The sequence below is a fragment of the Lactuca sativa genome, chromosome 1 (genome assembly GCF_002870075.4).
Source record: "Lactuca sativa cultivar Salinas chromosome 1, Lsat_Salinas_v11, whole genome shotgun sequence".
NCBI classification, from domain to species: domain Eukaryota; kingdom Viridiplantae; phylum Streptophyta; class Magnoliopsida; order Asterales; family Asteraceae; genus Lactuca; species Lactuca sativa.
In genome coordinates, this window is record NC_056623.2 from 8072513 (window position 1) to 8099206 (window position 26694).

General features: G+C 34.0%; 1 protein-coding gene and 2 long non-coding RNA genes across 3 annotated transcripts; 2 read left to right on the forward strand and 1 right to left on the reverse strand.

Moving 5' to 3' along the window:
- Positions 1–1914: 1914 nt before the first annotated feature.
- LOC111906505 (trihelix transcription factor DF1) lies at positions 1915–4702 on the reverse strand. Its single transcript, XM_023902269.3, has 3 exons — positions 4312–4702; positions 3163–3902; positions 1915–3056 (listed from the first exon to the last, which is right to left on the reverse strand). The coding sequence occupies exons 1-3, from the start codon at positions 4611–4613 to the stop codon at positions 2191–2193; spliced, it is 1908 nt and encodes a 635-aa protein (XP_023758037.1). The 5' UTR covers positions 4614–4702; the 3' UTR covers positions 1915–2190.
- Positions 4703–4852: 150 nt separating this feature from the next.
- On the forward strand, positions 4853–10224 carry LOC128132203 (uncharacterized). Its single transcript, XR_008230276.1, has 2 exons — positions 4853–6277; positions 6639–10224. It is a non-coding gene; the product is annotated as an uncharacterized LOC128132203 (long non-coding RNA).
- Positions 10225–21767: 11543 nt separating this feature from the next.
- On the forward strand, positions 21768–26485 carry LOC111906506 (uncharacterized). Its single transcript, XR_002855231.3, has 2 exons — positions 21768–21906; positions 22557–26485. It is a non-coding gene; the product is annotated as an uncharacterized LOC111906506 (long non-coding RNA).
- Positions 26486–26694: the final 209 nt, after the last annotated feature.

Consider the following 26694-nt stretch of genomic DNA (forward strand, 5'->3'; position numbering starts at 1 on the left):
ATATTTTCAAAAGTTGACCCTTCCTATTGTCTCTAAAGATTCATGAATTCCTACTTTGTTTAGTTATGAAAAATTAGGCTCCAACTGAAGAAACTCAATTAAAAAATTAATTCTCATTATGTTAATCTGTTATGTAAATACTATTATTGCATTGTGTTATTGTGTTATGCTGGTCTTCGAATGTTTTACGTTGATGTGTAAAAGTACATTGTTATTCTGTTATTCGGGTTATAAATCGTAATACGGTTTATTCGTTTTTTTCGGTTATATTAGATTCTTGATCATCTTGTACATGTTATTTGGGTTATTTGGGTATTAACTCAACCGGACCGATTAATACCCGAACCGAACTCATATTGATTAATCAGTTCGGTTTTTGGTTCATACAGTTACCCTTATTCGGTTTTCAAGTTATTCGGGTTCGGGTTGGTTCGGTCTGGTTCCGACCAGAATAACATCATAGTATACGCAATGGTTAACATCTTCAAAACTTATTTATTTTGGCACATCGATAAAAAAAAGTTATCTTTGAAAATTTTCTCTATTGCATAAGTTTTATTAATAGTTTTTTTTTCTAATAATTAAACATGTATAATGTCCTAGAAATGTTTTATAAATTATCATTTTTTTTTCATGTAGTTATAAATATAAAAAACTTAAAAGTAATATAATGATCGATATAGTTTAATACTATTTAAAATTTATGTCATTTTCACCACTTAAAAGAAAACGTCTAAAATAAAATTTTCTATACAAATATTAATTTTTATATTATATACTTAGTATATTAGATTAATCAATCAAAAAATAACAAAGATATAAATATAAAATACAATTAAAGATATTACATGCAATATTATAACCAATAAATCTATGTTTTAATATTAAGCAGTCAATAGATAATAACAAAAAAGTTACTCAAATACTATTTTAAGTGGTTATACATAGCTATATGGTCCGATTATAACCATTTTCCCTAATGGTTTTTATAAAAAAAAAGTATAGGTTTTATCTTTAATTTGCATAATCATATTTCATATATCATATTATAGCTCACATTACATGTATAAAATATTATATTGATATAAATAAGGATATAAGAATCGACTATATGAGATTATATTTAGAATCACCCTAGTAATAAATCATAAAAAGTCTTAAAATGGTGGAAGATGAGGTGTCCGTCGACATATTATTATTTACTAATTATTATATTATTGAAGAAGGAAACACAAAATTAAAAACCATGCCATATATTATTTTATAAAACAAAACGTATATTAAGAACAATATCTATAGTTTTCTCTTAGAATGGTGGGAGTGAAAACAGGTTGGACTACGTAACAAGTAGTGCCATCGCACTTCAGTATCGATCAGAAAACCATCCTTATTTTTCCGGTACCTGAAAAAGGCGTTTGGTGTGGTTCTACAATCTAATTAAGTTGGATGCAAAGAGAGAAAGAAAGACGATTGGGAGGGTGATGGCTTTAGAAGGATCACCATTCTCATCACCTTCTTGGGATGAAGGGCAAATGGTTGCAAGGTTAGCAAGTGCCACCCCTAAATTTTTTCGACATAGTGTAAAAAGTTTAAGAATTTTTTTGAAATAGTGTAATTTTTCCGGATTAATACCCTTAAAATCATATATGCCTCCTTCCTTAACGTTTTGTTACAAATCCACCCCTGAATCCTGATTGGAATGAACATATCGGAGGATTGAGAAGGAGGGTTCAGGCTTCTATTCCCATCACCTTTAACCATAAGCCCAAGAATAAATTATCAATTTTGAAACAAACATAAAAAAAATAATAATAACTATATGACGAAAAGGGTTAATATTTCAACAATTATGGATATTTTGATGTTACATAATTTTAATAACTGTAAACAAATATAATATAATTAAGATTCAAATAAAGAATAACATAATTGATAAATACTTTTATTCGTATTATACAATTAAAAAATGTAAAAATACAGAAAACACCTTTATGTATTTTAGCTATAAAAAAATACGGTTGCCCTCTTCCCAAGACATCACCGGACCTCATTCAAATTTTCACCAGCCAAATTACAACCCGACCTGTTTATCCATGACCCGCATATCCATCACCCCATTAATTTCTTTCATTGCTCTACCTTCCAATGAAAAAGATGACAACTTTCTCTGTCTCCTCGTTTTTTCTCTCTCTAGACAGTAGCCACTGAAGATATCTTGCTGGCAACAATCTCGTACCCACCACCTTCTTCTTCCTTGTCTTCATCCTCATCATCATCGTCGTCGTAATCATCGGTATTCTCACTACCTTGATCCTCCATGTCCGCCGCAGACTGTGGTTGTGGTTGCTGTTGTGTTTCTTGAAGCGCCGCCGGAACCCGCCATTGTTGTTGTGGCCAAGCTACAACCGGAGCGGTTTGGGTTTCGGGTTTTCCAGTGAAACCCGGATAATCATCCCTTTTCTCCACGTAAACACCATTAGTAGATTGTTGTTGCTGCTGCTGCTGCGGCGGCGGTGGCGGCGGTGTTTTTTCTTGCACCATCGTCGCAGGCGGCCATTGCTGCTCTGGTCGTGCTACGATCGCAGTCGCTTTCTCCCTGTAAATTGCATCGAGCTGATGGAAATACGGGCATGTTTTCGAATCCTCCGGCCTCTTCTTGTTACCATCCTTCATTTTCTTGTAGTATTTGTTGATGTTCTCCCATTTCTCTTTGCACCGTTTGGCATTCCGGTTGTACCCGAGCTTCCTCATCGCCGCCGATATCTCCTCCCACAACGGACCCTTTGCCGTGTTTTCTTGATAATTCATGTCGAGTTGCGTTCGAAGTGTTATCAACGCGTTTATCTCCGCTTTCGGCCACCGTGATGGACTTGGCAATAGCATATTATCTCCTCCACTCACATCACCATCAAGATTCTTCACCATGGGTGACGGCGGCACCGCCACCTGCAGAATTTCATGACGTGGAGGAGGAGGCGGTGGTGGTGTTTGGTGGATCTGTTGTTGCTGTATGACCGGGAGGGTTGAGGCTAATGGGATCGGCGGAGCTAAAAAATCTACAAAAAAACCGTGAGATTTATAAAATCAACTAATTAATCCATGATTTCATGCTAAAATAACTTTTGAACAGTTACGATAACTATAGAGTATGTACGACAATACCTGCTAGCCTTTTTCTTGTTTCGTCCACCGTGTCAGGGTTTTTCCCGGTCATCTTCTGCAAAAATGTTATGACGGCGGCGTCTTTTGCAGCGGCGATGGATCTCTCCTTGACTAACCGATCGTGCTCTTGGTTCATCTTCGCAATTTCTTGAGCTCGCCATGCCTCCTCCCTCGCCACTCGATCTCTCTCCCGTCTCTCGATTGTGTCAAGAAACCTCTTTTGTAGTTCCTCTTGTTTCTCTATTACTTCCTTCATCAATTTCCCGAAGAAATCCTGCCATTTTCTCTTTTTCTGTGGTGGTTCGTCGTCGGAAAAAGTATCCGACGAAGTGGCTGAATTTGTCGATCCCGACATGTTCGGTTGCGAGAACGGGAAAGTCCTTTTTTGATTCATCACCGGCTGTGGTGGCATCACTGCCATCACCGCCGCTGGGGCTGCAACTGAAATCGGACTCACATTGTTCTGATCGGCGCCCGTGACAGTAATAAAGGGGGATGGAACAGTAACATTGTTCGACATATTTACCATGACTGGCGGTGGTTTCACGGCGGGAAAAGGTTGCGGAGGAAATGCACTTCTCGGGTTCTGTTCCAGAGCTTGTAATTGATCGGAAAAACGATAGATTTTGTCGGGTTTCGAAGTCCGGCCTTCTTTGGTTCGCCGGTGATACTTGTATACGTTCTCAAATTTCTCTCTGCATTTCTTGGCGCTCCGATGGAATCCGAGCTCTGATAGTTTTCTGTCATCATACATTTTTTTTGCAAATTTATTAACAAAATGAACGTGAAAATTAACGTTAAATTAAGTAAAACAAGAACAAAAATATTCGAAAAATAAATAGGAAAATTATATTTCGTCGGTGAGTGTTTGGATCCATACTTAGTTTGAAGAAGTAATATGACAGATTGAAGCAGATTTCGACAAATTTTGATTTGGGATTAACGTTTTCACATGTGATGAATAATTCTCATCAAAATTCTTGCAGGAATTCTGAATTTTTTAAGATTCCTATCGACTCTTTCATAAAAGGTTGACCTTTTTTTGGTCAATTCATTGAAAAATTGATTCATAGATCTCGCCGGAAAATTAGCTGGAATTTGAAATAGGAAAACTCAGGATTTTTGTTATTGAATTCAAGTTTAAATCACCTGGAAACATCATCCCACAATGGGCCTTTGAGATTTGAATCACGAAAAGCTGCGTCCATTTCTGACCGGATATTAATCAGAGCCAATGTTTCTTGCTTCGGCCACCGGTTACCACCGGAATTCCGGTCGCCATCTTCAGTGAATCCACCGCCAATTGCCCCACCATCGTCACCCAGTTCATCTGTTCCACCGCCACCGCCACCGCCACCGCCATTTACCAGAGGTTTAGATGGTTGTTGCTGTGACTGAGCTAACACACCGTCGTCGCCGGAGTTTCCTATTGAAGCCGGAAGTCCTTCCATTGATCGATGTAGATTTTTCTGAGGAGGTTAAACAATTATAAACTACATCAATCAAACAAATAAATGTGAATTCTTGAGGGTTTTATGTAAGTTGAATTTAATACTTTATTTTTTAAATTGAATTTAATAATTTATTTTGGTGGGGATCTGCCTGTCGATCTCACACCCAAAAAATCGATAAAAAACAAATTAAAAAATTGGCAACAGCAAATTTAAAAGCTTTTTTAATTTAATTTTTATTTTTATTTATCTTTGGGAATCTTGTGCTGTAAATAAGAAAAATATTTAAATGTTGGTTTTCATGTGGTTGTTTGAAAAGTTGTATAGCCAGAAGGGTTGCTTTGGTTACTCTCTTTCTCACTCAATGCCACAGGTAGATAAATTCCATTTCACTAATATTATATCTTTTTTTTGAATTATGAAAAACTGTCATATTTATGTGTAAAAAATACAGATAGATAAGGCAAAAAAAAATATATTTTTGATATATCTCAATTAATAGATTTAACAATCACATACAATGTAATTGATATGATTATAGAAAAACATTACACACTAAAATCTGTTGTTATTTAGTTAGAACGAAAAATAATTTATTCTTTTTCTATTTTAAATATATTTATGATTATGATAGGTTATTTACCAATCGACGATGTAAATACAACCACAATTAATAAAGAAAGCCTTTTAAATATTTTGAGAAATGTATGTAATATGTCGCTTTATATTATGGTTATTATTATTGATATTATTTGTTATTATAATTTTTATTTAGAATGTAATTATTACTATATTATAAACATTGTAGGGTTTGTGTAATAATGATGACAATGGGGCCGTGAAGCACCAATTATCCATTTCTCATTTCTCATTTCTCATTTCTCATCTACATCTCTATCCTTGAATAACTTTTTCAATTAACATTCATGTTTCTGTATCTACTAGCGAATAAAAACGTCTCCCTGTCCACAACAGGGAATCGTAGATTCTTCCTTATTGAAAATTATAACATTTATGCTCTAAATTTTTTTAATGAATAACATAAGTTTATATGTTTTATAACCATAGTTTAAATATTACTCTTTAGATTAACTACTTGACTAAATTACATTATAAGCTAGCTCGGATTTTTGCTATCATTGAGATATTTGATTTTCAGACTGTCTACGAGTTGAATGTAGTTATTGCATATACGTCGCATGTTTCGTTTGTTAAAATGTTTCTTATATGAATATATGATTTTGTGTTTTGTTGGTTCTTGTGAGCCTTGATTTAAAAATATTATTTACACATTGAAAACGATTTTGGCGTATGACTTTGGAATTGATTGAACACAATTCATTTTCCTTGAAAAGTCAACCCCAAACATACTCACTGATCTTTACAAAACTAAGACCCTTTTTGATAATTGTTGATTGAAAAAGTACTGACTGGAAAATGTCTATCTGGGTAAGAAATCCCGACTGAGTAAGAAATCCTGTTGTTTGATTATACATCTGACTGAATGTGCTGAGTGATGAAAAATGATCATTTTACCCTTCTGTTATATATAGTGATGAAAAATGACCATTTCATAGCTTATATATATACAATTTGTGCTCTCTCTCAAGCATTCATCAAAGTCTACATTCATCCTTCAAGATTTTCGATTTTTATCACCAAAGGTACTTAATTTCTTCCTTAATTCTGTTAAAGTCATGGTTTTGGGATGATCTAGGGTGTCAATTTCATAGAATACCCGATTTTGAAGTTTAGTGAATTTTTAGGGTTTTGATTTAGTCTTAATTATATTGTTTTGGATGGTTATCTTTCCTGTAATACATCGTAGAAACATCCATGGACAAAACCCTTGAGAAAAATTCCAGGTTTTATGGTCAAATTTTGACCGACCCGTCAACTGACTCGCGCAGTTCATGCGACTCGTTGAGTCGTTCATGGACTCGACGAGTCCAGTCGGGGGACCCAGATGAGATATGTTTTAATGATTTTCTATGTTTTCTGGGTTGTGTGTTCTTTGTTTTGCAGGGACAATGTTTCACAGAGGTCAAAGCTCAAGTGGACACCAAGGAGATTTTCTTTGGTTAAATTTTCCTCGAATTGAATCGGCTTCAACAATGTCAAGATGGAAGAAGAAGTTGGCTGAGGTCAGAAAGAAGGAAATTTATGTGCCTAACAGGGTTGATTGGGATTGGTTGCAAAATGTTCGGTATGAAGAGGAGTTGGCCCCTTATCTTTTGAAGGAATTTACATACGAGGGGGAGACAATGATTTGAGATGGATGTAGCCGGGTCTTTAGAATTCAAGAACCGGTGTACCGGGAACTTTGTTGGGAGTTTTTCTCCACGGTGTCTTTCCGTGGAGGAGACGATTGCTACCACCCGACGAGCTTCAGTTTTTGCCTTGGGGGCGAGTTCCATTAGTGCTCCGTTATTGATCTTGCCTATCGGTTGGGGATTTACGACCGGCCATTGGTCTCGACTGCTATTTTTCGTGCCTTTTTGGAACACTCTCATAAGGTGTTCCCCGATGGTGTTACGAGTACGGGTTGGTGGAATACAATCGCTAACAAGTTATACATTCCGAAGTCGGCCCAAGAAGGAAGTATTAGGTCACCCACGCACCGTCTCATTCACCGTCTTATCTCCACCACCATCAACCAACGGAAGGACGACGACAAGGTTTCCAACCTTGACGTCTTTTACCTTTGGAGCATTATCACACCAGACACCTTTTTCAATATTCCGTGGTGTTTGGCTTCTTATTTGTCGGAGGGTGCGGTCAAGGATCGCAAAACCTCCAAAATTAATGGTGGCATGTTCGTCACCCGGCTAGCCAACTCATTTGGGTTGATGACCCGTGGTGCATGGAATTTGATGACGGTGATTCCTACCCCTCCATTTAATCTCATTCTTTTCCGGAGGGCCAAGATTATTAAGGATTATGGGGGTGGTCATTATGCTATTCCGCATGATGATCCGGTGGTTGGTCCCGAGGTGCCGGGAAGGAGGGTTCGGTCGAGGCGAGAGCGAGACGTGGAGGAGGAACTGCCGGTGATTCCGGTAGATAATGATGAAGTACCAATGGATTGGTATAATGTTGAGATGAGGCGGTTGCAAGATCAAATGGCGCGGGGTATCAACTTTAGCAATGAATCACATATCCGACTTTTTGACCATTTCCATATTCCGCATATCGATGGGGGTAATTTCCCATACATTCCATCTTAGGATGAGGTGATTAATGCAAGGAGGAGTGGAGCTAGTGGAAGTGGATCTACGCATGATCATGATGATGAGGAGGAGGATTACTTTTCTTTTATTTATGCTTTGTTGAACAATTTTTAATTTATTTTGTTTTGTTTGGTGTGTTTGAATTTTTAGACTTTTATTTTTATGCTTGATGTCTAATTTGCCTTGGTTACTTTCAGATTTTGGATTAGGAATGCTTGCATAAAAGGGTCTAGATATTGAGAGAGAAAGAAAAATAAAGAGTGGAAAAGAGTCAAGAAAGGGCGGAGTTAGAGTTAAGGTGTTGAGTCCGGTCCTTAGGGACATGAGTGAATGAGTCTAGAAGTTTTGAAGATTTGTCAAAAGCTGGAACAAATGCGGAATGTAAATGTTTTCCACCCAGCGGTCTACTCGCTGAGTGCATTTAACTGACTCAACGAGTCGCCTTGTATTTTCGCAATTTCGAAGCTGTCCGCGACTATACTCGACGAGTTGCTTATATGACTCAACGAGTCACTCATTTTTATACCAAAAGGCTGCTGATTCGATGCTGTTGAATATACCACTTGACCATTTGTTCTTCCATATCGATTCTTGAAGACTTTACTCTATTTTTCCTGCTTATTTGGAGCTGCCCACATGTGATTTGATGCCCAAGACGTGGATGAGCTTTTTCCATGTCTAAAATCAATTGAAGAAGGAGTTGAAGAATGAAGATGTCGACCTAGCAACTGCTACCCCAGGGGAGTTTCTTCCAATTCCCTTTTTATTTTGTTCTTTATCATGCATAATATACAATGAGGACATTGCATCAATTAAGTGTGGGGTAGGGGGTTAATGTCATCTTAGTAAATATAGAGTCTTAAAATATAGGTTAATTTTTAAAATTTGCATACCAAGAAAATTACTTAGGGATTAATTTAGGAAATTTTGGTAAAAAGTAATTAGGATTCATATTAGAGTTATGTTGATGATTGCATGAAGACCCAAATGTTTAGTTGAGCCTATATACGTTCTAGTGCATTTGTGGCTTCCTTATTCCAGTAAAATCATGGGACAAAAACACGACCTCGCTCAGCCCGAAGGATGCAATATGTTTAGCATCGTGTACCAGAAATGTATCCAGGAAAATTATTATCGTTAGCCAATAAAGGTTGAGGTTGAGCGCCCCTACTTAAGCATGTAGGGTTTTGAGTGAACAAAAATGAGGTACATGTTTAAAAAAAAGAGAGAGAGAATTGCAAGAAAAGTTTGAGGAATTTTGTAGCAATTAAAGTGAAGATCAAAAGATCAAAATTCCAAGAAATTCAAAAAGTTGAAGATACCAAAAATTAAATCAAAGAAGGTGATGAATTCAAAGCAATCAAAGATCAAATGCCAAAGAAGTGAAGAATTCAAAAGAGCTCCATAGTGGTATCATAAATTGTAATTCTAGATTATGTATACTTGGGTTGCTTAACTAAACATACCTTGAGGATAGGAGGTTTTCTGTGGATGGATTCGAAGGAATGCATAAAATGAATATTGTTCGGGATAAGTGGGCGAATGTTTATGAGGATTGTGAGTATTTGGAATATGGGGGGTATTTAGGAAAATTTTTAGACACAAATGTATGCGTTGCGGTCTTGGCATAATGGTTGGGTTAGATTGGAGTTGTCATATGTGATTCTAATGTGCTAAAATTCAGTTTTGCTTGGGGGCAAGCAAAAGTCAAGTGTTGGGTATTTTGATATTTGCATATTTAGCATTATAATAAGTATAGATTTTTATTATTTATTAGCTAATTTATTGTATTTCATGGACAAAAGGTACTTAAAAGTGTTTGAATTATATTTTCAGTCCAAAAGTGAAGCTCGGAAGAAAAAGGAAGCAGGAGAAGCGGTTGAGAGCTCGGGAATTGAATAAAGAAGAAAAACACCAAAAACAACACCTACTTGTCGAGTAGGGTCGACTACTCGGCGAGTCCGAGCGAATATTCGAGAAGATAAATACTCGGAGACCCAGAGACTTATTGCATACGGGGATTGAGAGATGGACTCGGCGAGTCAGCACCTAACTCGACGAGTCGTTTCGCATATATAAAGATAACTCCTCGGATCGAAAAGGGGAGGGGGGGAATTCGGGAACCCTTCTGGAGAGATTAGCTGCGATTGAAGAGCCAGAAGAACCTTGGAGAACGAAGATACAACCTAGAATCCAATTTCGAAGGAGATTTGAGGCAAATTTTCATCATTCTACTTAATCTTTTGTTTTCCATTATGGCTAGACAATTAGAATCTGTTTGTTTGCTGTTATTTACCTCAAACATGAGCTAAAACTCTTAAACTTCTGTTTGGGGATACACAATTGAGACTATGGTTTGATTATTGGTAGGATTAATTCAATATTGGTGATTTTTTTGTTATTTTTAGCTTGTTGAAGAACCTTGTGTGTGAATGATAATTAATTTTCTGTTAATAGGAAAGTAATTAAATAGTATGAACATCTTTTGATTATCAACCTCATATGTTTACGTGACCACTCATCATATGTCTAGGATTAATGAACATGAAACTATAATTAATAAGAAAATTAAGTAAATTCATGTGTGAGCTTGTGTGATGACCATCAACAAGAAATTAACTAAAGGACCAAGTTAGTTAATTATTGCAAGTCTAAATTAACCCGAATAATTAATCTAGTGAATTTAATTAAATTAGACAAGTGATCACTGTTTGAGTTAGTTATTTCACTAAGGGTTAGTATAGCGAACGCGAAGCTAATCATTAGAGTCGGTAGCCAATAAAAGAATTAATCCATTGCACTATTACCATAAAATCAACCATAGGATCAATTGAGTTGAACTAAACAGAAGCTCCTTCCCATTATTGAATCTAGTTAATTCTTTGCTTTTCTAGCTTTTAGTGATAGTTAGTAAGTTTTCTAGTCTTGCAAAACTAGAGAAAACCCCTACTTATAAATTAATTTAGATAGAATTAGTTTTTAGTTTTAATTTACCGTTCCCTGTGTTCGATACCCTACTTATTTAGCTATACCACAATTGATAGGTCCACTGCCTTTGTGTGTTTATTTTATAATTAAAAGTAGGTTTAAAACTAAGTTGTTTTACACACATCAGACCACTTGACCGGTTAATCAGGTTACATGCTGACATGACATGATCACGTGTCAGTTTTGATGACGTGGCATGCTGACATGATATGCTGACGTGTCAAAATTGATTTTTTTTCCACAAAAAACACTCATTTTTTTTCGATTTTGACACTAAGTTTAATTTTTTATTTCAATTTTGACACTATGTTTTTTTTGTTCCAATCGAACATCATTTATCAAATTTTGTTCAATTTTGTCTATTTTCCATTTGAAACCGTATAAATATATTTTTTTTGTTACATTTTAACCCGTATAAACATATTTTTTTCGTTTAAAAACCACATTTTTATTTAAATACAAGGTGTTTTTTTTCTTACATTCAAAGCATTAGTTATATCATTAGAATCAAACTAACCATAAGCTTCTAATAAGATGTAAAAATTTGATGGGTTGCAAACTTGATATCTGAGTTTTGATCGACTACACGGCTCCAAACACATTTTAAAGTTGCATATTTAATATAAAATACAATTTTTATATAACTAATACATATTTATACATAAAAATATGGGTTGAGTGTAAAAAAAATGTATTTATACAAAACTATGGTTTTTAAATGAAAAAAAAACATATTTATACGGTTTAAATGTATTAAAAACATATTTATACGGTTTCAAATAGAAAATTGTCAATATTGAACAAAATTGGAAAAAATGATGTTCGATTTGGAACAAAAAACATAGTGTCAAAGTTGAAAAAAAAATTAAACTTAGTGTCAAAATCGAAAAAAAATGAAAACTTAGTGTTTTTTATGAGAAAAAAATTCAATTTTGATACGTCAGCATGTCACGTGATCAAAACTGACACGTCATCATGCCACGTCAGCATGCAACATGGTTAACTGGTCAAGTGATCAGAATTGTAACAAATTGGAAAACACAGTGTCAAAATTGACAAAAAAAAAAAAAAAAAAACAGGGTGTCAAAATTGAATTTTTGTGTAAAAAGAATGTTTTTTGTGTCATTTACCCTTAAAATGGTTATTTATAATGATCAAAGTTAGGGGTGAAAGTTGGAAGAATGGTCATAATGCTAAGACTTTTGAACAAAATCAAATGTTTGTTACCGGGACAAGTGCATTCAAACTGCTTGTTACTCTTGATGGCACTTCTTATCACTAACAAATGCATTACATTTTTTGTATACCATTCAATAAGTCAAAGAAGAACATGTGGTTTTTAAAGAAAGGGAAACTATTGAAGAAGATGGTTGGTGAAGATATCCAAATTTTTTAAAACCAATATTGTAGCAAAGTCTAATTAAGCAAATTTGTGTGATTAGTTATTACTTTCTAACACTAATTTATACTTGGAGTTAAATTTCCACATACGAAGAGGAAAAAGTCTAAAAGGATATTAAAACTAAAGCTTAGTACAAAAGTATATGGTAAGGGTGGAAGAGGGTCAACAAATGAGAAGACATTGAATTTAGATTAGTCTAGCATTTTTTATATGATGAGAACCTATTTGATGTATATCAGTACGTATATCACGTGAAAATATTTTTTGTTTAGCACACTGAGCACATATTTTAGGCATTTTTAACACAATAATGGATCAAATTTGGGTATTTTTATTTGTGTATGAATTTAAATTAATATTGCCCAATTTATATTTTATTTTTAGTTTGTTTTATTGATTTAAATAATTTTTACGATAATCTTTTTTACAACACTGAAACAAAAGTTGATCTTTAATGAAAAAAGCACTGCACCCACAGGGACAAATTGCAGCTTGAAAGGTATAACACTATCAACTTCTTAAATTGGTAAAGCACTATGAATTTCAAGGTAATTCTTAGTATTTTAGAAAATATCTTACTATTTCAGGCAAGTTCTTGGTAACTTGGACTTGTTTATCAGATTTCGGAAGGAGTTTACGTTTCAAATATCTTTTTTGATAAAGTAGCATGGAACACACTCTAAGGACAAATTAGTTTAAATTTAAAACAATGTTTCAGAGAAGTTCATCGGGCCTCGGAGAATGGTTTATGTTTCGTTTTTCTTTTATTCTTTTTTTTTTTTTTTTTGTATACTTAACACGAATATAAACTCAATATTTATACTTCGGTGTGGTAGAGAAAAAATGAAATTCAAAATATTGTTTAGGGACGTGGTGAGCTCAGAATATTCTTTATATAAACAGACCACATAAGTAAACGAGTATCCATTAGATTTCAGATCCAAAATAACTAGTTTCGGATTATTGAACTAAGTGGTGAAATCGATATCTAACCGAAAGATTTGTCACGTAGTTATATTTTATTTTATATCTGATAATTTTATTAGAAAATTCCTTTATCTTTTAAGAAAATATAGCTTTTAAAAATCAAACGTGACCGTTACCATAGATTTTTTGTGGAGATGGTTAAAAGAGACTTACCAAAAAAGGAAAGGATAGAAGGGAGAGTACAAAAACAAAAGCGGACGAAACAACGAGTTGGTTTTTTGTGTCCAGCTAAATATGGTAAAAGGATGCCGGCCCATGTACTACTCTTTTGCTTTTCGGGCATTACTCATGTGGGCGCACTGTGTCAAATTACTATTCTACCCACACCGTGTCACCATTTTATAAGAAACACAATGATTTCGTTCTGATTTTAATAAAGTTACTAGTTTTTACTGTAAATGGAAATTTTAATCTATTTACATTAAAATAGATTGATTATAGTTGTTTTTATTAGGCAAAAAATTTAAATAAGTAGAACTAAAAAAGGTTATTTAAAAAAGTGAGTTAAACATGTTAAGCGTTAACATCCATCCATGACACAATCAAGTTTTCACAAAATTCTAAAGTTGCTTATTAAAAAAAATTAAAAATTAAAAATTTGGCCATTCTTCGAATTGCAGAAAAACAAAAAGGACGTTGACTACTCAAAACCGCCCGATCCATTTTTACCGTCTTAATTTTATTTATTTGTTTTTAGGGGGCGTTCGGATTGAGTTTTGAGCATAAAAGTTCTTTGTTTTTTGTTTTTTTTTAATTATAAAATATTTAATAGAAATATTTTTTGAAGTGCTTCATTTTACGTGTAGATACTTATATATTTTATATATTTTGCCATATTTGTTTTTTTACATATAACAGTTTATATTTAATTATATATGATAATCTTTGACAATAAATTACATAAATAACATCAATTTATTATGTTATAATTTCAGTTTATTATGTTTTATGCCATATTTATATACTATGAAATACATTATATTATAAATATATACAAAAATCAAATTATGATATGTGAGTACAAATATTGTAGCTAAAAGTGCATGATTTTATGCACAATGTATAAGATAGTGTTTGTTTTTTGTCTGCAGATCTGCATGACCTCTTCTGTCTGCATCGGGCAGACCACGCGCAGACATTAACCTTCGCAGACTGTTTGTTTTTTTTAAGACTGCAGACCTAAAAATGTCTATGCGTCCTCTTCTTGGCGCAGATGTGGACCAGAGTCTTCTAACATCTTCAGACATCTTTTAACCTAAAAAAACATGTATATCTTTATTTTTTTAAAGTTTTTTTTAATTTATATTTTTTCCAACTTTATTAATGATAAACAATTTGAAAAAAAATTACAAAACTTAAAAAAAAACGTTCAACGATACAAGCATGATATTTTTGACAAATTTATAAATAAAGATTTATTACAATAATAGTCGTTGAAGTTGTTATATAAATATGAAAAAAAAATAATAATATATTCTTATATTTTTTTTGCCAAATTTTGTAAAACATTATTTAATACAGTATCGTCAATATCTCGAGAAAATATTTATGGTACGTTTTTAATGAATTTAATTGAAAAAATTGAAGTTTATTTCCATCCATTTATGTATCAAATTCTTTGATCACTAATTATAATGTTTAGTTATAACTTTGCAACCAAAGTTGTTGGTTTTTATCAAATATATACGTTAATTCATATAATTTTTATTTTTATTTTTTATACAATAATACATAAAAGTTGATTTAGATTCGTTAATTATCTATAACAAAGTCATAGAAATATTAAAAAATCACTTTGAAGTTTAAAAAAATCAGTTTATTTTAATAGCCTGCAGATGTTAAAAAAACAAACAGTCTTACTTTTTCAGACTGTAGACGTTTGGTCCACATCTTCTACTGCAGAGGTCTACAGATGTGGTACGCAGACTGCAGACATTTTGTCTCAGAAAAAACAAACAACACCTAAGTGTTTAATAGGGGAAGTTCAAGTTTAATCCTTCAATTTTCTATAATCCATCACTTGTAACTCTCAAGTTTGTATAATTTGTCACTTACAACCCCTCTATTTTACAAAATGATATTTTCCATCTCTTTACTTTTTAAAATATCACTTTTACCCATTCATTTTCTAAACTTTTATGTTTATCTTCTGTCCCCGTAAATATCACTATAGCTAATAGTACAAGTGGTAACCTGTAACAACCCGAGATTTTGCAGGTATTTCCGAATCCTCTCTTCTATTATTATTTTGTCATTTGCATTCCCTAGGGTGGAAGAGTCGATCCATGAGAAGCCTAAGGGCTAAAGTTGCAACTTTGAGAACAAGACTAGTACGCTAAGCGTACATAAGGTACGCTAAGCGTACTAGGCGCGCCCTAGTACGCTGGGCATACACTTGTGTACGCTAGGCGTATTGCCGACAAATGGAAACACTAATATTTAGGGTTTGGGTGCTATATAAACGTCCTTATGAGCTCAAAACCCTTCATCATCTCAGCCTCTATAGTTTTGAGCCGTTTTCCCCAAACCCTAACCCTATTCTTGAGTGTGTGAGCTAAAAGTGGGTGTTTTGAGTAGTTGGAGAAGAAGGTGTTGCATCAAGAAGTTGGAGAAGGAAGACAAGCTTGTAGATCTGAGGTTTCTTTGTGCTCTAGAAGCTCCAGGAGGTAAAAAAACTCCAAACTTTATGCTTGTATGATGTAGATCTTTCCATGCTAGCTTTATGGAACCAATTCATGTCCCACACGTCCCAAGTTGGTGCATGTTATGATTTGAATGAAATAAACTGTCCTTTCAAACCCTAAAAAGGGTCCTAAGTGATAAAAATGATGTCCTAATGGCTGAAAGTGTCTCACGCATGTAGTAGAAAGGCCTTAATGGGTTAAGACCGTGTATCAGGAACATTCTGGACGTCCAAAACCTTAAAGTTAAAGACTTTATGGTTCTAATACACATTTGGTCAAGGGATATGGAGTCTGAGCTTAAGTTCTTAACCCATTAAGCACTTATTAGGGTTTTTGCAAAACCTTGCATACACCTCACGTAATTTCTGTACGCCCAACGTACTAAGTCAACCACCCCGATGGCAGTCAACGCAAAACGGAAGTACGCCCAGCCAGAGGAGTATGCCCCCCTTACACCCTCTATTGGGTTTTTGACGATTTGGGCTTCGGGATTGGGCTCCTTTTTGGGCCTTGCTAGGCTTTCTGAATAAATGTGTTTTGGGCCATTAATGGTAATAGATCTTAAATGTGGCCGATTTGGGAGTTAGGGCCCAATTGGGAAAATTTGGCCAATAATGGGCCTTAAGTATATGGACTTTTGGATAGTGGATTTGATAGTTGGGCCTTGGCCCAAATTAGAGAAAAGGCAAAATGGACTAGGTGGACCCTTAGTCAGGATTGATATCTCATGTGTTGACTTAGTGTTTGTTATTTTGAATAGTTCGGGATTTTTGGTGAGACAACGATCAGAGACTTTCAGTCCAGTTCAGCACTACTTGTGAGGTGAGTTATCCTCACTATACTAAGGGTCTAAGGCACCAAGGCCGACCCATTGCATTGATATCCTAGTAGTTATTGATATGTTGAGTATGAGTTAGATATGCATGTTAGTTCGATATGCTAGTATGGTAGATCTGTAGGACTACATGTGATACTGTATGATTATATGTATGAACATTATCTGTTACACGTTGACATGTTATGTGGGTAGGTTTACCCTGGAGTATGCCAGATATGAGCTGAAAACCAGGAAGGGCATGCCAGGCTCATACTGAGGACTCCTAAGCATTCCAGATGTGACCTGAGGGTCAAGAGAGCATACCAGATTCGCACTGAGGGATAATGATTTCGTTACAGTCCAAGGACTGAGGGAGCAAGCCAGATATGAGATGTGGGTCTGTAAGGCAAGCCAGACTCATACTGTGGGCTCATGGGTAATCCAATTTGTAGAGCTGTAGACCCATTCCATGTTGTTATTATGTGTACTATTCGTTATGTATCGGTATTTAGGGGGAACTCATTAAGCTTCAGGCTTACAGTTTCAGTTTTGGTTTCAGGTACTTCGGATGACTGCAGGAAGGCGAAGGCGTGATCGTACAACTCCTCATATTTTATGATTTTGATTTCTGGGATACTATGACATGAAACTATTTTGAAAACACTTTGTAATAATTAATGGTTTTTAATTGGTTGAAAAAGTTTTAAATTGGTTTGAATTTTATGGATGTTATATAACCCCTCTACCCCTTTACTTTTTGAAATATCACTTTCACCCCTTCGTTTTCTATACTTCGTGTTTATCTCGTAGTATATATAAATACGATTTTCCCTCATTTACTTTGTAAAATGCATTTTTCATTTCTCTCTTTTATAAAATGTTACTTTCACCCTCTCAATTAGCTAATACTACAATTGTTAATGCATAATGTACAAGTATGTCAATGCGTAAAGTGCAACTTTAATCCCTAAACTTTGTATAATCCGTTATTTGCAACCCATCTATTTTGTATAATAATATTTTTCATACCTTTAATTTTTAAAATATTACTTTCACCCCTCCACCTTCAACTTTGTAAAATGTCAATTTCACCCCTTCAACTTTCATCCCTCAACTTTGTATATTCCGTCACTTGCAACCCTTTTATTTTGCAAAATGATATTGTCTATCCATTTTACTTTTTAAAATATCACTTTCACTCATTCATTTTCTAAACTTTCGTGTTTATCCCTCGTTCCTATAGTATATGTATATAATACAAATTTCCCTCGTTTAATTTCCTAATATGAAACAAAAACATGTAAAAACTCACGACAAAGTGCAAACTCAACTACCAGTATAATGCTAAATACATAATAAAACAAAGAGAAAATTGCATATTTGGTCTTTGAGGGTTGTTGATTCCTTTTGTTTCATTTAATGTAGTTTTAAAATTGCAATTTTTACTTGAGTTGGTTTGATTGTGGATTTCGTCTTTTTCCAAACAAAAACAACTAACTTACCTTCATGATATTTGTTTATTGACAAAACTGCAAAAATGGTTCATAAGGTATGCATTTTTTACATGATTTAGTCCAAACCATGGAAGTTTTGGATTGGAGGTCATTTTAAGCTACTTTGCTTGTGGTTTTGGTCCCTAAGAAAACTGAAAAGACTAAAATGTATTTACGATACATTATTTATATTTTTTTCTATTTAATTTAAAGTTTTATTAATAAAAAAATATGGGGTCTACCTCTTTATATCTCTCTCTTTTATTTCTTTCTTTCTCTCTCTCTCTCTCTCTCTCTCTATATATATATATATATATATATATATATATATATATATATATATATATATATATATATATATATATATCGAAACACACACTACCCATAAACGTTATATTCTTTCCTCTACCACTATTCGTTTTCACCTCCTTTATCCGTGAACCAGATCAGGAGTCCAAACGACACCAGAACACTGGAAGAGGTTTGGAAAGATATCAACCTCGCCACTACCAACCACCTTGCCGCCTACACCAAAGGCTACCGTCGCCACCACCAAGGAGTAAGATACGGCTTAATCCTTATCAAAATATCAGGCATGCCCGACTACACCTTCCAACTCATTACCCTCAAATAAATACATCCATCTCTTTTTGTGACATCCTAAAAACCTTGAAAAAATATTTCATTTTTATAAAAACATTTCCACACGAATCCATAAATAACAACCATTGTTTTCAAATCATATTATAGCAAATCATAGTATCAGGTCAATCTCTCAAAACATAAAACCATAGGAGGATGTGTATGATCACACATTCGCCTTCCCCCGATCATCAAAAGTACCTGAAACATTGAAATCAACAACTTTAAGCAAAAGATTAGTGAGTTTACCCCAAAATACCTCACACAACAATACATAAACAATACATGCATACCGTGCCCACAGTATAAAATTGGATTGCCCCGGATTTGTTAGCGTACAACACAAAGTTGTACTGCCTCAACCCAACCGTAGTATGTTGATATATACAACAGATAACCAAACCAACAAGTACAGGGAATCATACAGATATACTAATCTAACAAACCACTATAACATAGCAACATCCAATATACAAAGATTCATAACACAATCTAGTGGGTTGGTATTGGTGCCTTCGACCCACGAGTATAGTAAGAGAACTCACCTCATAGTCTAGAAGATAACCAAACTGATCATATATCCAACAACCGACTCTACGGGTCATCTATACAACAAACAAGGTTTAAGTCTCGATCTACAACCAAAAATCCTCAGTTTGACCCAAAGTGGTCAAAGTGAACGGTCAACGGTTAGAAAGTCAATGGTCAAATCCAGCTGACATACGCTCGGCGTAGCAGCTCTACGCCCAACGTAGAGCTTAAGGTGGCAAAAACGGGTGAAATCAGGGCTACGCCCAACATAAGGCAGATTACGCCCAACGTAGCCACCTGATGCCCAAACTTAATTATTAAGTCCTTAAAACAAACCAACAACTCTTCCTATTTTCAGACCTATACTATGAATGTCTTAATGGATAAAGTCTTTGAAGACTTTATCCATTTGCATGGCCATAAGGACAACAAATCCTAAAACTAGGTCCATAAAGTTTTCTATTGCTCAAGAAAACATGCATGAATAGAGGAGAGTGACCAAGCTCTCATTTTTATAAGTTAACCACCCTAAAAACGTCTGGAAATGGTACTCCAATTGTCCAGAGTAGCTCATACTCACAATGTTTTAAAAACTGGTTTTGTAGTTGAACTGATATGGTGATCAGTTCCCGGTTCAACTAGTTCGACCGCCTGGTCAACCGGTTTTTATAATTTTCATCGTTTTTCTTATTTTCCTACACATACGTACGTATATAAATCATGAACTTGATGTTTATTAGTTCAAACATTAAAAATATACATAAAAATAAGTTGTAGATCTATCCAAATACATTAAAATAACACATAACCATAAGTTTTAGTGTTTTACATCAATCCATATACATAAAAAAGAAAATAAAATATAATAGCAAAATAAAATATAGTCTTAGATGAATGCAAACACATCAAAAAAATTTATAACATTTAACATATTTTTTTATTTAAAGAAAACTAAATAAATTTGAAAAAAATCACCAAAGTTTATTATGCAAATGATGCTTTCCCATGTGTTTTTATTCGGTTTAACTGATTTATTTTGACCAGTTCAACCGGGTTTTCTAAAAACCAGTCGGTTCAATCCGATTTAGAAATCGACATAAAACCGGTAATAGTTGAACCACTCTCTCCCTCGGTTCCTGGTCCAACCGGCCGGTTCAAACCGGTTTTTAAAACATTGCATACTCATATAAACCATGGTTATGGGGAAAAAAGCATGAAATTCTTAAGCATACCTAGATCTAACACACAAATACATCAAGGTAGAAACTATCTACTTTCTGGAGATGGATGAGTGGATGCAAGTCCCAGATCTACACTGATTTGAGCTCCTAGGTGGTTCCACAATGCTCTTCTTCCTTCAAAAGTGAACATAAAACACTCCAAAGGCTCAAAACTCACAAATGGTGATTAGGGTTTTCAAGGAGGTCATTTGGGAGGGTGGAGGCTGAGATTGGAAAGTGCCTCAAGGGGTTAGAGCCTTTAAATAGCGCTTTAGTCCCATGTCCATACTCCCCCCTACTACACTCAACGTAGGGGACTACCTTATGCCCAACGTAAGGAATAATTTTTGAAATTAAGCTTTTAACAAATAATAATAATAATAATACCTCAAAATATCGGATATTACACTTTCTATCTCTATAATTTTCACTTATTCCTCGTCTCCCCCACTTCATCCATAATTCTAGAGAAAGAAAATGATTGTGTGTCTATGTCTGTGAGCCAGAAAAACTTTATCTATGGCCTGATGAAGGGGGATGCCGGTGGAAATATGATAATCAAGTCCAAGATGGATTGCTGGAATTGGTGATTACCTTTACGATGTTGGGATTCCCAGCTGTGTTTAGATCCAATTTACTCATAAAAATTGGGATTTTTCTTGAGAGATTGTTGTGGCGGGATCTAATTTCGTAAGAGCATGAAGAGTGGTGAGCTATTTGGGAATCATTCTAGTGAGACTGTTGTTAGCAAGGACGAGTCTTTGAAGTGATTATAAAGCATAAAACTTGGGGTAAATTGAGCTAGTGAGCTCTATTCTCTAAAGTTAACAATGGTGATGTTGTCATTGTTGTATGTACCCACACCAATTTGCACATGTATTGTTCCCTTTCCAAAACAACAGATTAACTCGAGCATCACAATCACCACGCTCAGGCTCAGGTAGATAGAAATTATTTGTATCCTTTGCCATATCTTCTTTCAAGGATTTAAAACGGGTTAATACCTGTGAATAAATTGTCCCTAATATTCAAGACCCCTAATCCGTTCAAACCAGAAAAATCAAGCAATTGACCTGAAAACGAGTTAGAATACAACCAGATCTCTTTCAAGAATACAACCATATTTACGTGTTTCAATGGAACCGATAGACCGGTAAATATGTTGGCGGGGATCACGGAGATGTATTAGAAAACCATGATGGATCTTATAGGTGTTTAATGCTTTGGGAAATGCAGCCACTAAAGATGGAGATATTCTTGCCATTCCCTTTACTGTGTAATAATTCATATAATCGTAAGGTTTGTTTTTGGCTTGATTGTGCTTTTTGCATGTGATTTTGACGACTTAAAGCACCATAATCAAATTACAACTTCTTAAAATTGTTTTGATCCTGAATAAATTAATAATCATATGTCTTACATAGAATCACATCTAACCAAACACTCATTTCAAGCGATTATTACCACTTTAAGTTGTGATAATTAGTTTAAATTAACATCAAAACATCCCATATTAGTTTTGGTCCATATTTATGGATCATTGCCTACTATAATTTTCTTTTTTGTACAATTCACTCTTTTGTACTACCATTCTCAGTTTTCAAAGTGTGAACAATGTTTTGATTATTGGTTTCTTGTTCAATATGCAAAGAAATTGCAGATAAAACAGATAGAATAATAAGGAAGTGAAAACAAATATAACCAATTCCAATCCATCTCGGTATATATTCGCCGAATGGTATATCTTTTTGATACATAGCATATAGTCGTGTAGTATTTAGTTTTAAATAACTATCATGACATGGTTTTTCCATGTTTAGTTATTTATGGAATAAATGCATGAGATAGCATAATGTACATTGGATTTTCTGCTTATCATGGTTATGGATTTGTAGGAAAGTATGAAAATGATGAAGGGTTCGGCTATATTTACGTTTCCTTATTTTCAGGAATGGAATTGAAGATTGAAAAGGACATGTGACCTATGTAGGATTCATCTGTGACACAAAAGAATTTTTCAGGTAAACAAAATCTCACTGACCAAGGCTAACATATGAAATCATTCAATTCAATTAGTGCATTGGTAAATACAATGCTATTTTATACATTTAGGCTATGTTTGGGGTAAATGCAATAAATGGCAATCTACTTGAAAAGTATGATGCTATTGTTAGGAAGAGTGGAATATATTTTCAAATAAAATAAAGTTGTAAAAAGTGTTTATAATTCACAGTTTAGATAAATGCTTTAATGGTCCATGTTTGAACAAAAGTAACATAAATGATCCCTGAATAAGAAAATTAACAAAAATGGTATCTATTTAACTTTTGTAATAGACATAGGTCTTTTCATGCAGGGACCGTTTAAAAAACATAACCTATTCACTACCAAAGACATAACCGACTTTTTGTTGTATCTCAATGCATATATGACTTTCTTATCTTGAATTCTTGTTCTTAATAATAATAATAATAATACACTATTCTAACTTCTTTGCAATAACTGTAACTAAAATTTCAACACATGAAAATTGATCCTTCAATTTTGGAGATAGATTGTGATGTCATCATAGAAAAAGGTATATTTAGAAAAACACATAGAACTAAAGTACACAACTATATTAAATTGATATATAAACATGAAAAAAAATACATATAAAATGAAAGTGTACTGCTATTTTAGAAAATTGGTCCCTATCGCAGAAAAAAATAACATAACTGCTCCATGTGGCATAAAAAATAACATAACTGGTCCTGTCGCATAAAAAAAATAACATAATTGGACCTTGTCTATTCTTTGAATGGTAATAAAGTTGCATAACCATTTGTTTTTTATAAGCTGTAAAAATGTCATATATTGAGACAAAAGCAGCAATGTACTTTAGATTCTTGTTAACTGCATGTATGAAAAAAAAATCATGTAAAAATGTCATTTTTTGGGACCAAAGCAACAATGTACTTTAGATTTATGTTAAGTTGCATGTTTGAAAAAGAATTAAAAATCACATAAAACTAAAGTACACTGTTGTTTAATGGATGTCTAAACATTTTTTTTTGGATTCCGGTTAAGTTGCATTTATTAAAAAGAAAAAATACACATAAAAGTAAAGTACACTGCTAAATTATATAAACATGAAAAAAAAATGTATATAAAATGAAAGTATACTTCTATTTTACGAAACTGGTCCCTTTGGAAGAATAAAATAACATAACTAGTCCCTTTGGCAGAAAAAATAACATAACTGGTCCTGTGGCATAAAAAAACACATGAAACTACAGTACAATGCTATAATGGATGTGTAAACTTTCTTTCTAAACTCCATAGTAGTACCAGAAACAAATAAACATACAACATATACAAATATAAATCACACCATACACACATACCACTTATGCATTTAACAAATGTACATTGGTATTTCTTGAATATAACACTCCAAAAAGCCATTTACTTGGTGTATTTTGATCTAAACAGAGGCTGTTTATGTTAATAGTTTGTAAATAGGGAAAAAAGAAATCCAAAACATATACACACATCATACACACATACCACTTATGCATTTTACATACTTTTGATTCATACAACCAAAAGAGGAATAAAATATACTAAGAACATGGGGAATAAAAGAAGAAGAGTGAAGAAGTTAAGAGGCTAAGCTGATGTATCGAGGTTATGTGCTGCAGAATTATGATTAGATATACGATGGAAAAAATAATGTTCGAAAACGCCGACATAATTACAATAGTGAGTGGTTAACTTGAAATACAAATATTGTAATATTCGTATCTCTAAATAAAAAAAGAGTAAATTACTAGAATAGTCTATTTGGTTTAATATAGTTTACATGTTTGGGCTTTAACTTTTTGTTTTAACTTAGATCGTTCGTAAGGTCTGGTTTTGTTTTGTTTTTTTTTGTCTCTGATTTAAAATGACCAATATATTTTTCTTGATTATTTTAATTATTTCATTTATTTTTAACCTTTTGAAGTAATTCAAAAGTAGTTTAATAAATATGAGTCCCGCACACCTTTTTTTGCGTCCATCTTTGTCTCTTTTTCTCATTCCAGTTTTAAGAAACCTACACAGCAGACCTAAAACTTTTGGTATCCTTCCCCACCACCAACACCGGACCAGACTTCAAACTTTTGAAAAAAAAAAACGGAATATAAAAATAGTTACAATTAAAAAAAAAAAAGTTAATTACCCCCCCCCCCCCCCCCCCCCCTACTCGTTTTTGCTCGTCGAGATTGAAGCTGGTTGGCGTTGCGACCGGATGAAACGCACAAAATTTAAACGTTTTCAAACGTTTAAATGGCAACGGTATAAAAAAAAAATTAACTATTAAAAAAAATCATTTACACTATAAATACCTATCATTTTATAAAAACTTTCACACAATTTCTCTTCTCCTCTCTACATACTTTCAATTATATTAAAAAAAAATATGGACCCTTTCGACTCGTCCGATGATTCAGATGACGATATTTTCTTCATGATGTATCATTATTACACTACCGACCTGCTACAACCAGACCCAGCTCCGCTACTAACAAGACGTGCGGTGTTAAATAGAAATCGCGAGGAAGGACACGAACATCTATATCGTGTTTACTTTGCGGATAATTGTGTGTACGGGTCAAAGGACTTCAAAAGAAGATCTCGTTTGAGTAGGAATATATTCCTACGGATCACCAACGCCTTGGAAAACCGATATCGCTTCTTTACTATACTTTTATACAAAATAAATAAAAATCTAGTATATGTTTCTTTAATTTTACAACATATGCAATAGATTTTTAAACTGTAGTTAATTTATGTTTAGGTATGAATTTTTTCAATTAAGATATGATGCTAGAGGTAGACGAGGGTTTACAACGTTGCAGAAATGTGTTGCGGCCATTCGTTTGATGGCTATGGGGGAGTCACCCGACACCATGGACGCCTATATGAGAATGTCCGAAAGAACTACAAGGGAGAGTTTGTATACATTGTCAATGGGTGTTGTTGAAACATTTGGAGACGTGTTTTGTGGAAACCTTCGTTGCATGATTTGCAAGAATTGTATGCGGTGCATGAAGAACGCCATGGGTTTCCTGTAATAATCGGAAGCATTGATTGCACACACTGGAAATGGAAAAATTGTCTGGAAGCACAGAAAGGGCAATACGCAAGTGGTCATCACATATCACCTTCGTTGGTTTTAGAGGCTGTTGCTTCTCAAGATTTATGGATTTGACATGCATTTTTTTGGGGTTGCGGGTTCCAACAACGACGTCAACGTTCTTGATCAATCGCCAATATTCGACGATCTTTTGAATGGAAAGGCCCCGGATGCTCCTTTCACGATGAATGGAAACGAATACAAATATGGATATTACCTTACAGATGAAATATATCCTCAGTATTCTACATCCGTGAAGGCATTCCGCCACCCGGTTGAAGAATGAGACAATTTTTTAAGAGAAGACAAGAAGGAGCACATAAGGATGTGGAACATGCTTTTAGAGTGCTGAAGGCGAAGTGACATATAGTTGAACATGCAGCACGACCATTGGATTTAGAAACTCTATGACATATCATGTATGCATGTATCATAATGCATAACATGGTAGTAGATAAATGACGAAATATAGCACATTATATCCCAACGGAGCCCATACACGTTCAGTTTCAACCAGAAACAACATAGTATTTACATCAAGTTGTTGACATTCAGGACGCAAATAAACATAGACAACTTCGAGAGGACTTGGCAGATTATATCTTCTATGGTAACAATAACAATAACGAATATCGCTGTATTTTTTTTGGAATTTGGATGTTATGTATAGTTTAATTTCTATGTTAATTTTAATCTTTAAAAATTGTTTTTATTGTATATTATTTATAATTTTTAAACATTATGTTTTATTTAAAAAATATTTGTCTAAATTAAAAAAAAAATTCAAAAAAAATACAATAAAAAAATAAATTTTAAAATGAAAAAAAGTTGGTGTTATAACAAGATGCAACATGGTAACCATTTTCCCATTTGGTGTTATAACATCACTGATGATGTGACATGTAAGGTGGCACCAAAATATTATT

Coding starts and splice junctions, on each gene's coding strand:
- LOC111906505 (XM_023902269.3), bottom strand. CDS start 4,613: ATGGAAGGACTTCCGGCTTCAATAGGAAACTCCGGCGACGACGGTGTG. Junction 3,903..4,311: donor TTGTGGGATGATGTTTCCAG/GTGATTTAAACT, acceptor GTATGATGACAG/AAAACTATCAGAGCTCGGAT. Junction 3,057..3,162: donor AACAAGAAAAAGGCTAGCAG/GTATTGTCGTAC, acceptor GTTTTTTTGTAG/ATTTTTTAGCTCCGCCGATC.